This window comes from Trichechus manatus, unplaced genomic scaffold (genome assembly GCF_000243295.1).
Source record: "Trichechus manatus latirostris isolate Lorelei unplaced genomic scaffold, TriManLat1.0 scaffold00016, whole genome shotgun sequence".
Lineage (NCBI taxonomy): Eukaryota > Metazoa > Chordata > Mammalia > Sirenia > Trichechidae > Trichechus > Trichechus manatus.
Window position 1 is genome coordinate 10038738 of NW_004443952.1, and position 12827 is coordinate 10051564.

General features: G+C 36.6%; 1 protein-coding gene across 7 annotated transcripts in view; it reads left to right on the top strand.

Moving 5' to 3' along the window:
* The window catches only part of ECPAS (Ecm29 proteasome adaptor and scaffold), a 99560-nt gene that overhangs the window by 27856 nt on the left and 58877 nt on the right, over positions 1 to 12827 (top strand). For 6 of the 7 annotated variants that reach the window (XM_023727398.1, XM_004372168.2, XM_023727400.1 and 3 more), the window contains 3 exons: positions 1707 to 1846; positions 6046 to 6127; positions 8698 to 8817. In XM_023727398.1, coding sequence (XP_023583166.1) covers positions 1707 to 1846; positions 6046 to 6127; positions 8698 to 8817 — 342 coding nt within the window. Of the gene's footprint in view, positions 1 to 1706; positions 1847 to 6045; positions 6128 to 6150; positions 8359 to 8697; positions 8818 to 12827 lie in introns of those variants that run through there. The other variant, XM_023727402.1, reaches the window with a different exon arrangement.

Here is a 12827-nt window from a genome sequence, read left to right on the forward strand (position 1 = left end):
AAAGGTGAATAGTAACAGAAGCTACTCTTTATTATGTGGGAGCTATGTGACAGGCACTATACTGAGTATTTTGAATACATTATCTCATTTAATTCTCACAGTAACTCTGTGAGGTATAGACATTGTTGGTCCCATTTTGCAAAAGGAACAAAAACCTTAGAGAGGTTAACTAAATTCACCAAGGTCTACTCCCACTACTAGTGTTTGAACCTAGGTCTGTTTAATAGCTAAGGCTATAAATGCTGGAGAATAATTGTTAACTTTGCATTGTAACATTTTGTTGGTCATAATTTACTAATTTCAAAGGACCTCTGTATGCCTTTTGTCAATTTCATAATCGAATGCTAGAATTAACAGTTTAGGATCATGGGTGAAAGCTTTTCCCCCTAATTTTTAAATATCTCTTTTGTTTTACGTATTTTCTTCCATTAAAACTTTATTTTTCTCTAAAGTTAATAATCAGAAAATTCAAATAGTACAGAAAAGTTTAAAGAGATATTTAAAATTACCTAGAATCCTGTCACCCTAGACGTGATCATTTATTCATAGCTTGCTCTCTCTCTGTGTATGTATGTACAGATACAATTTTATATAATACATTTTTCATAAACCTCTATAATACATGTAGTTTACTTCTTTCACTTAACAGTGTATGAGGTTTTAAAAAAGTCATCCTTCTAAATGTCGGCATAAAATTTAAATTATATGCAAACCATATAATATTTTTAAGCAGTCTCCTATTAATGGATATCTGTATCATTTTCAGTTTTCTTTGCTCATTTTTTGGTTAATCTTTGTGTTCTTGACTTCCATGACTGTCCTTTTTATGACTTAAGTAAAAGTTTAAGGCAAGCATTTTTTATGATCTGTTTGTATATGTTTTATAATTGTATCCTTTCTTATTTAATAATTCATAATTTATATGTGCAAGAATGATTATATAATAGTCTTTTTCAAGGCGAAGATAAAATTTTAATTTTCGGGGTATTTATCCTAAATAAAGTTATCTGTATTGAAATTCATACCTGTTTCACATTGTATGAATTTCTAAGAGATTGTCTCTTTAGTTGACATTTCATTTCAGCCAGTCAATTAGATTTGAATGTTTGATTAGAATTTCACTTGCATTTAATAGCCTATGTTTGAAAATATATTTTTTGTTTTTAGTGTGTAAGAATACAGAGGACAAGAATTAGTATGTTAACAATAGAGTGAAACCCCATGGAATGTGAGTTGTTTAGTTCCTTTTGAACTGTCATAAAAATCCATGGAGCACTTTATTTCTGATGTACCACCCTCTTACCTGGTGGCCCCACATTTGGAATTCAGGGCTTCATCACTCTAGAGAGGCTCTGTAGCTTAAGTAGAGAGGCTTTGTATCATACTGGTTTTGGAGTCAGAGAAACTTGTGTTTGATTCCTGACTTTATCACTTATTAACTATGTGTTTTAACATCTTAAGCCTTGACTCAGTTTCCTCATCTAGAAAATGGGTATAATAATAACTATCTCATAAATTGTGAGGGTTAAATGAAATCGTGAATATATGTGATTTAGTACAGTCCTTGGCATATCCTAAGCAAGCTACTACTGTTTTCAATATATTAATCCTTGGTTTGTGACCACACTGATTTGTTAAACAGTGCTTTTGGTTGATATTCTTTATTTCCCTGACCACTGTTTCTCCTTCCCTTGATTTATGTGCAGTGCAAATTGGGTATAGTGAAATTCATAGAGGCTGAACAGGTGCCTGAACTCGAAGCTGTTCTCCACCTGGTGATTGCTTCTAGTGACACTCGCCATAGTGTAGCAACAGCAGCAGACCTGGAATTGAAAAGCAAGCAAAGGTAACTGCTTTCCTTTTTAACTTTCAGAATTGAAAAGAGACTTCTGAAACGTTACTCAGCGCATCTTTGTTCTTTTGGGGCTTTGTGTAATGAGGTATTCAGTAAAATAAACCCAGGAAACTCATAATATATACAGTTTGTTGAAGAGTAGAATTCTGTATAAGACAAGAAGAAAAGCCATTTGGAGATACAGTTTAAAACTGGAATGGATTAGAAATATAATTGTAAGAAATGAGACCTTTGGCTAGGTAAATGAAGCTAAAGGAGCGATGTTAAAAAAAAAAATCAAAACTCAAAATTCTGTTACTCATTTTTGATCCCTTCCTCTATCTCAAATCATTTGATATTGCTTTTAATAAAGAATATGTATGTATTATAGTAAATCCAGTTGAGACAGAAAATCAGATCTGTGAAAAGGTGTACTGAATAGATCCTATTTTATAGAAGGGGAAATGCAAATATTAAATAACTCATAAAATATATTTGGCATCAGAAATCAAATCAGTGCAAAATAAAACAATGATATACCAATTTGTATCCACTGATGAAGTTGTATAACAGTTGATACATCCGTTTAAGTTTCTATTGAAACTGCTACTCTTATACCCTGTTGACTAGTATTATAAATTGAAATAACTTTTGGAAAGCAGTTTGTAGTAAGTAATGAATCATAAGAATATTTATTCTCTTTTATCTAAATTTTACTTCTGGGAATTTATCCTAAGGAAATAATTCAAAATATAAAAAGGGTTATATTCAGAAAAATGTCATAAATCTGCTGGTTGTATCATTATCTATAATCATAGAAGAGTATGGAAGCAAATTTAATTTTCCACAATGGGGAAATAGTTAAATTACTGTCTATAGCTTTATGAAATATTATGTATTTGCCAAGATAATTATAAAAATAATATAGCAACATATAAATTGCTCCCAAGTAATGGTAAATGAATAAGGTAGAATACAAAATGGTATGTGTACTGGTTGTATATTTAAAAAATGACGTGCTCAGACTGAACAAGAATATGGAAAAATAAAGTTATTTGATTAAAAAAATGTAATTATGGGGCAGTTCTTTCCTTGAATTTATTCTAATGCCTATAATCATGTAATAACATGCTAGAAGACAGTGTGATGTGGATATGGTAATAAAGCTTTGTAAATATTGTAATTTTTGCTCTTGAAAAATGCCAGTGCAAGTAGGTATACCAGAATGAAGGAAGTAGCTTCACTGTGGCTTAGATTACTTGTTGAAATATAAACAATGTGTGGTGGTGGGGAGGGCTTACCCACTAGAACGCCTGGGAGGCAACACAGAGGACAGTATGTTAATCGTGGAGTTCATTCTGCACATACCTCTTTCTGATTGTATGCGTTTGGGAGGCTCACTTGACCTGGTTGGACCTTAGGTTTTGGAAAATAAGAGAGTTGGACTAGATTGTACTTAACATTCCTCCCAACTCTCAGATTCTTCTAGCTGCTTATCACTGAATCTTTCTGGTTACCCCTTTCAGAGAATTTGGTTTTGAAGAGTCCAAAATTCTTCCTTTAAAACTTCTCATTGTCTTTGAACTAGCCCCATTCTTTATACCATGTATGGATTTGATTGTTGGAAATACAAATGTGGTGCTGAAGTGTTTTAATTAGTTTTAGTTTCATCAATTAAAAAAAGTATAAGCATTTTTAAATAAAAGGTGAGTTGAGAATAATATGTAGATCTTATTCCATTTTGACAAATAAAAAAATCCCAGAGTATTTCTTTAAGTGATGCAGCTATCTCTCTTTTTTCTGTTGTGCTTTAGATGAAGGTTTACAGAGCAAATTAATTTCTCATTAAACAATTAATATACATATTGTTTTGTGATGTTGGTTGCCAACTCCATGAGGCGTCAACACTCTCCCCTTCTCAGCCTTGGGTTCCCCCTTACTGGCTTTCCGCTCCCCTCCTGCCATCTCGTCCTTGCCCCTGGGCTGGTGTGCCCATTTAGTCTTGTTATGTTTAATGGGCCTGTGTAATCTTTGGCTGAAGGGTGAACCTCAGGAGTGACTTCAGTACTGAGTTAAAGGGGTGTCCGGGGGCCATAGTCTCAGGGTTTCTCTAGCCTCTGTCAGACCACTAAGTCTGGTCTTTTTTTGTGAGTTAGAGTTTTCTACATTTATCTCCAGCTCTGCCCAGGACCCTCTGTTGTGATCCCTTTCAGAGCAGTCAGTTGTGTTAGCCTGGCACTATCTAATTGTGCTGGGCTCAGTCTGGTAGAGGCTGTGGTAGTTGTGGTCCATTAGTCCTTTGGACTAATCTTTCCCTTGTGTTTTTAGTTTTCTTCATTCTCCCTGGCTCCAGACGGGGCAGGACCAGTGGAGTATCTTAGATGGCTACGCACAAACTTTTAAGACCTCAGATGCTACTCCCCAAAGTAGGATGTAGAACATTTTCTTTATAATCTTTATGCCAATAGAGCTTGATGTCCCACAGGATCATGGTCCCCAGCCCTCAGCTTAGTAATTCGGTCCCTCAGGGAGTTTGGATGAGTCTATGAAGCTTCCATGACCTTGCCTTGGTCAAGTTGTGATGCATCTATATCTTGATTTATTTCTTTGCCCAAGCACCAAACTTAGTGGTTATTCTATTGAGGAGGAATAGAGAGGGAGTGTGGTGCAGATTATATGCAGTTTTACTTTCTTATTATTCATTTCTGAATTTTTACAACAGATACATACTCAGAAAACTAAAAGTAGAAAGATAGGAAGATGGTAAGTAGAAGAAACAGTGAAAATTACCCTTATTAATTAAATAAAATACAATTATAGAATGTCTTTGGGGATATTCAAAGAAGAGGCAGATTGATAGACTGAAAAAAGAGCTGAATCAGAAAAGCAGTCAAAGCAGCAAGGTACATGGTATATGCACAAATAGAGCATAGGTTGGAAACAACATCAAAAGGCAGAGAGAAGACAGTATGGTAAAACCTCGGCAGCCAAGTAAAATGCAGGATTGCATTATTGCTAGGTTAATAAAGTGACTGGGCTGGGCCTGCTGCAGAGGATGGGAGCCAATCACCAATCACATTATGTCCTAATTCACCTTATTGTGGGGTCTAAGTGGGAATAAGTTAGTGACTAATGGTAGCATGGCAGACATTCATGGTTCAGTGGTAGAATTTTCTCCTTCCATACAGGAGACCTGGGTTCAATTCCTAGCCAGTGCACCTTAAGCACAAACCAAACCAAACCCGTTGCCGTCGAGTCTATTTTGACTCATGTGACCCTTAAGCACAGCCACCACCAATATGTCAGTTAGGCTTGCGTGTTGCTATAAAGGTGACAGGGTTCGGTGGAGCTTCCAGACTAGGATGGACTAGGAAGAAAGGCCTGGTGATCTACTTCAAAAAAAAAAAACAGCCACTGAAAACACTATGGATCACAACAGTCCGATCTTGTTGTACGTGGGATTGCCGTGAGTTGGAGGTTGACCATATGGCAGCTAACAACACCAAAAATGGCAGCATATCTGCTATGTAGAATTATGTGTCAAAACTGCAAATATGTGCTAGTAGATAAGGAGGGAGGGGGCTGCTGGGAATCGTAATGGCGCAATATTAGAGGAATGGGGGTGGGTGGTGCATACAGTTAATGCGCTTGGTTGCTTACTGAAAGATTGGAGGTTCGAATACACCTAAAAGTACCTTGGAAGAAAAGTCTCTCGATCTACTTCTGAAAAATCAGCCATTGAAAACCTGTGGAGCACACGTCTATTTTGACACACATGGGGTAGCCATGAGTCAGAATCAACTCGATGGCAACTGGTCTTTTTGTAAGCTTCGTAATGTTGTAACCATTTTCCTTAATCATTTTTGAGTTTCTGAGTGTTTAAGACAGAAGAGGTCAGTATCTCAGAATCATGCCCTGCCCCAGGGTGTACTATAGCTCTGCTTTGTTGGAATAGCTTCCTGACATTGACCTTGAGAGCCCATCTAGACAGGAACACAGTCTAGTTTTCTTACAGGGTCAAAATTGACTAACTTCGATTGAAGTTGATCCCTTGCCTTTCCTTCTTTTCTGTGTTGTTAATTACCCATTTCATCTGTGTGTTTCTAACATTTTTACTTGGTAGCAAATATTGGGACTATGATTTTTTGAAATCATTGAAGCTGGAAGGAAAAAACTCCATAATTTTAACATCGTGTTGAAACTTTTTGTAGCTTAATTGACTGGAATAATCCTGCCATCATTAATAAGATGTACAAAGTATACCTTGGAGATATACCACTGAAGACAAAAGAGGTAGGTTGTTTTATTTTCTCACACCGTCATAAAAAGTATTTTGTTAACATGAACTGTATATATTTGTACGTTTTCTCCTTATTTTATTTTGATTTAAGCTGAATCTGTGCTATAGGAAATAACTGTTTTTAAGCCTTGCTAGTCTCGGTATGTTTAAAACCTCTTCTTAATTTAATTTTCCTGATTTGATGTTTTCAATTCTTGTGCTTAAATAATGATGTTACATTGTCTAGGCTAGGAGGTCAGCAAAGTTTTTCTGTAAATATTTTAGGCTTTACGGGCTATACAGTCTCTGTTGCTGCAACTGTGCAACTCTTGTCATTTTAATGTGGAAGCACCCATAAACAGTACCTAACACACTGAACGTGGCTGTGCTGAGTGAAACTTTAGGGCCACTGAAATTTGAATTTCATGTAATTTTCATGTGTCACGCAATATTCCTTTTTTTAAAAATCATTTGAAAAATGTAAAAACTATTCTTAACTCTCAGACCTTACAAAGAGATGTGGTGGGCCAGATTTGGTTTGCAGGCTGTAGTTTGCTGACCCCTAGCCTAGAACCTGTAACAGTAAGTGAGTTCTTATGAAGCCTCGAAGTAAGATGTTTGCTTAATGACCAAAGTTCTGTTTAGTTCACTGTCTTTGAAAGTACTCCAAGTCCTAACCTAAACGTACAAGGTTTGTTTGTTTGTTTACTTACTTGCTTTTAAAGCTATAATTAGTTGTTTTCAAAATCCTACTAGCTCCAGTCAGATTAAATTGAGTAGCAGAAAGAGCAGTGGATTGGGAACTGGGGCCTCTGGATTCTAGCCCTGACTTTATCACTCGCTGGCTACACGTGAGTGTATTGGGGAGGAGTGGTTTGGCCACTTCACTGAACTTCTCTGGGCCTCATGTTCTTTATGTGGAAAATGAAGGGGTTCGATTAGATCAGTAGTTCTCACTGTGTGCTCCGTGGACCCCTGTAGGGGTCAGAGAGAGCCTTTTAGGGGGTCCACGAAGGCAAAACTTAATACTAAGAAATTATTTGCCATTTTTACTGTGTTGATATTTGCACTGATGGTGCAGAAGCAATGCTGTGGTGTAACTGCTGGGGACTTAGCATGAATCAAAGCTGTGTCACCAAACAATACTAGCAGCTGTTGTATTCTTCGCTGTCACACCCTTAGGTGAAAAAAGAAAAAAAAAACAAGCTTCATGTAAGACTATGCTTGATGAAGCATTAAATATGATTCATTTTAGTAAATCTCTATCCCAAGTTCACATCTTTTTAATATTCTGTGTGACATAATAGGAAGTACACATAAAACACTTCTGCTGCATGCTGAAGTATAGATGATTGCCTTCTGGAAAAGCACTTGGCAATTGATTGAGCTGTGTGTTGAACTGCCTGCTTTTTTCATGGAACACCATTTTTACTTGAAGAGTAGATAGGCAAACTGTGGTGATTAAGACTTGGTTATTTGACAGATATTTCTCTAAAATTAAAAATGAGGTGGTCACTTTAAGAAAAACAATGAACAGTATTTATTGGCAGTGATTAAAATTGTATTTTCTTGCAAAAATTATAAATCTGTATTTATAAAAAATTATAATTTGTATTCACAGTAAGCTTGAAAGGTTGTCAGTATTCATGGACTTTTCTAAAAGAGATTATTGCTGATATTAACGTGTCATTTTTTTTTGCATGTTGTATAATGAAACATTTACACAATTCAGTGACCCAGTATTTTCCAAATGACCAATGATGTTACATACAAGGGTAAGAGACCTATTCAAAGTGCAAGATAAAACAAACAAACCAACCCGTTGCCGTCAAGTCAATTCTGACTCATAACAACCCTATAGAACAGAGTAGAACTGCCCCATAGGGTTTCCAAGGAGTGCCTGGTGGATTTGAACTGCTGGCTTTTTGTTTAGCAGCCATAGCTCTTAACCACTTTGCCACCAGAGTTTCCATAGACCAGTGGAATTTAGTATAACAGTATGCAAAGTTCATTAATATGGTTTCAAACCCACATTGCAACTCTAAGAAACTATCATTTTTCAAGTTTTGGTGTAATATCAAAGAATATTCATAATTATCTGAAAAGGCTAAAATCATTCCCTGTTTTCAACTACATATATGGGTATGGCTGGGTTTTTTTTTTTTTTTCTTTCCCCTACATACTTCAACCACAACAACAAATTGAATACAGAACAGATACAAGAACTCAGCTGACTGCTATTAAGGTGGGCATTAAAAATATTTGCAAAAAATGTGAAATGATGTCACTTATCTCACTACATTTCTTTTGGAGAAATATAGTTACCTTTCATAAAAACATGTCACTTATGAAAATATGTAATGGGTTTATTATTATTTTTAAATGAACAAATATTAAAAGATTTCTCAGTTTTAATTTCTGATACTGATAGGTATAGTGATGTAAACAAAAGCTCTTTAGAGCCTTCAGTAATTTTTAAGAATGTAAACAGAAGTTTGAGAACTGCTAATTTAGGTATCTCATGACTTTTTCAGTTTAAAGTAATTTTGAAACACTGAGTTACAATCAAGAATATTTTTGACAGGGAGCAGTTCTGAAGCCAGAGTTGAAAAGGGACCCAGTCAGCACGAGAGTCAAGTTAAAGATTGTCCCCCATCTCCTTCGTTCTAGACAAGCTGCTGAAACGTTCCCGGCTAACATACAGGTAATTTATTCTTTCCAGAGGAAAGCGGCCTATCTGCGACTTTTATGTCTGTTTAATCAGGGAAAGGACAGACTGCATTAATGGATATTTAGGAGATAGGTTGATGTATGTAACAGCAGTAATGATAGTCCACCTTTTTTTCTGCAGAAATGATTTAAATTTTTTTTTTATTATTGTCTTAGTTATCTAGTGCTGCCATAACAGAAATACCACAAGTGGATGGTTTTAATAAGAAGTTTATTTCCTCACAGTCAAAGTAGGCTAAAAGTCCAAATTCAGGGCGTCAGCTCCAGGGGAAGGCTTTTTCTCTCGGTCGGCCTTCTCATCAGTGTTCCCCTGGACTAGGAGCTTCTCGGCGCAGGGACCCTGGGTCCAAAGGATACGCTCTGCTCCTAGCACTGCTTTCTTGATGGTGTGAGGTCCCCCTGTCTCACTGCTCACTTCTGTCTTTTATATCTCAAGAGATTGCCTCAGGACACAATCCAGTCTTGTAGATCAGGTCCTGCCTTACTAACACAACTGCCACCCATCCTCCCTCATTAACATCATAGAGGCAGGATTTACAACTTATAGGAAAATCACACAGTACCAGGAATCATGGCCCAGATACACACATTTTTGGGGGGACATAATTCAAACCATGACATTTATAGAATATATAATGCCACCAGAAACTTCATAACTCAAGTGAAAAAGCTGTGAGTCATCCTAACTGATGACTCATTAAGGCAGTGGCCAGATCCTCTTGATTTTCTTAATGTCCTCTTCTTAATATCTTCACATCGCTATACCTAATGCTGGTATTAATTCAGTCTGTAACTTTTTGTTATTGCAGACGTCTTCTACCTGTTTTCCTATTTCTAGTCTTGCTCATATCTAGTCTGTTCTCTATGTTGCCACCAGAATTACCGTTGCACTTGGAAATTCCTGTAATCTCTATTAGTGAAGGATAAGAGCACCTTCACAGAAACCCCTGGCTTTTTATCCAAGTGTTGACCAGCTCAGCTCTGGAGGCAGATAGACTTGGCTATAATTTTGCCTTCATTAGTTATCTGTATTTGATCTTAAATAAACCTCAGGTGCTTTTCTCGCTTTTTCCTTTTTCAAAAAATCTGTAAAATGGGTGTAATAACAGTATCTACCTCATAGCAATATTGTGAGGGTAATATTGCGATATTGTGAATGGGTAATAGAAAGTTAGAGCACGGTGGCTTGTACTCATTCATTTATTAAGTTCTCAGTAAATGTTAGCAGTTATTTCCTTTCTGGTCTCATCTCTTGCTACACCCCTGCCCTGTACCTTATACTCGACAGGAAATTGTAGCTCCTTAAATGTGCTGTTTTCATGTCTCCCTGTCTCCACTCATGATGGTCTCTCTGCTTGGCATGACTCTCTCCCCCTCTTAGCCTGGTACACATTGATTCTTGTTTCAATATTTGCTCAAGTGTTCCGCCTCATACCTGAAATGTTTCCATCTCCAGTCTCCTCCCTTTCACTCTCAAAGTGAGTGCACTCTCTTTTGTGCTTTCTCTGTATAACAGACAAGACTTCTGTCTTCGCATAGCTCCCTCTTGAGGCTTGTTTGTTTATGTGCTGTTTCCCACTTCTAGATAATAAAGACCTTTATTCTCAATGTCTGACATATAGTAGGGACCCCAGTATTTGAATTATTTAGAATATTCCATTCTGTGCCTCCATAAACCTAAGATTTTCACAGAACTTCTTAGATTTCAGCATCCAAGCACTATTTCCCAGACAATTTCTTGATAATTTTGGTTCAGAAAATGTGGTTGGTTGTAGTAATATACTACATTACATAATAAGCTGCTAGAATCTTTTGACAATATTTATATACCTCCAAAAGGTGTACACTTTATTTGTAGTTACTTATATGTTTTGAAAGTAAGTCCAGCTCAAATTGAGCCTATTCAGAGAGAGACTCATTGCCCATCACCCATAAACATTCTGTCTCTTATATTTCTATTTCTCATGATGGCGTACTTCGTACATTCCACGTTCCAATTATTAATGGATATTTTGAATCTATGAAAATTGGAAGTCATCAGAAATGAAATGGAGCGCATAAATGTCTTATGCTAGGCATTAGTGAGCTGAAATGGACTGGTATTGGCCATTTTGAATCAGGCAATCATATGGTCTGCTATGCCGGGAATGAAAAATTGAAAAGGAGTGGTGTTGTACTCATCATCAAAAAGAACATTTCAAGATCTATCCTGAAGTATAACATGTCAGTGATAGGATAATATCCATTTGCCTACAAGGCAGAACAATTAATATGACTATTATTCAAATTTATGCACCAACAACTAACGCCAAAGATGAAGAAATTGAAGATTTTTACCAACTTTACTGCAGTCTGAAATTGATCAAACATGTGATTAAGATGCATTGATAATTACTGGGGATTGGAATGCCAAAGTTGGAAACAAGAAAGAAGGGACAGTAGTTGGAAAATATAGTGATAGAAATGATGCCGGAGATCGCATGATAGAATTTTGCAAGACCAAAGACTTCTTCATTGCAAATACCTTTTTTCAGCAACATAAACGGCAACTATACACATGGACGTCACCAGATGGAATACACAGGAATCAAATTGACTATATCTGTGGAGAGAGACGATGGAAGAGTTCAATATTATCAGTCAGAACAAGGCCAGGAACCAACTGTGGAACAGACCATCAATTACTCATATGCAAGTTCAAGTTGAAGTTGAAGAAAATTAGAACAAGTCTATGAGAACCAAAGTACAACCTTGAGTATATCCCACCTGAATTTAGACACCATCTCAAGAATAGATTTGATGCATTGAACACTCTTGACCAAAGACCAGATGAGTCATGGAATGACATCAAGGACATCTTACTGAAGGAAGCAAGAGGTCATTAAAGAGACAGGCAAGAAAAAAAAGACCAAAATGAATATCAGAATAGACTCTGAAACTTGCTCTTGAACGTAGAGTAGTTAAAGCAAAAGGAAGAAATGATGAAGTAAAAGAGCTGAACAGAAAATATCAAAGGGCAGTTTGAGAAAGACAAAGTATTATAATGAGATGTGCAAAGACCCGGAGATGGAAAACCCAAAGGGAAGAACACGCTCGGCATTTCTCAAGCTGGAAGAACTGAAGAAAAAAATTCAAACCTCAAGTTGCAATATTGAAGGATTCTATGGGGAAAGTATTAAACAACGCAGGAGGCATCAAAAGAAGATGGAAGGAACACACGGAGTCATTGTACCAAAAAGAATTGGTCGACGTTCAGGAGGTAGCGTATGATCAGAAATTGATGGTACTGAAGGACAAAGTCCAAACTTCAGTGAAGGCATTGGTGAAAAACAAGGCTCCAGGAATTGACAGATGTTTTAATAAACAGATGCAGCGCTGGAATCGCTCACTTGTCTATGCCAAGAAATTTGCAAGACAGCTACCTGACCAGCTGACTGGAAGAGATCCATATTTGTACCCATTCCAAAGAAAGAAGATCCATCAGGATGCAGAAATTATTATTATTATTTTTTAAAATTTTTTAATTGTACTTTAGATGAAGATTTACAGAACAAATAGTTTCTCATTAAACAGTCAGTACACATACTGTTTTATGACATTGTTTAACAACCCCACGACGTGTCAAGACTCTCCCTTGTCGACCTCGAGGACCTTTTTTTTGGTGGAAGTATACATAGCCAAACTTACACCATTTTGAAAGTTTCTACGTGTACAATTCAGTGACATCAATTACCTTGTTCCAGTTGTGCTGCTATTCTCACTATCCTTTTCCAAATTATTCCATCACCATTATCTTCAACTCACTGTCCCTTAGGCTTCCCATCAAACCTTCTGAGTTGCTGTTGTCAATTTGATCTCACATAGATAATTCTTTTTTTTTTTTTTGTACCTTAGATGAAGGTTTGCAGAACAAATAGTTTCTCATTAAACAGTACACATATTGCCCTATGACAATGGTTAACAACCCCATGACATGTCAACACT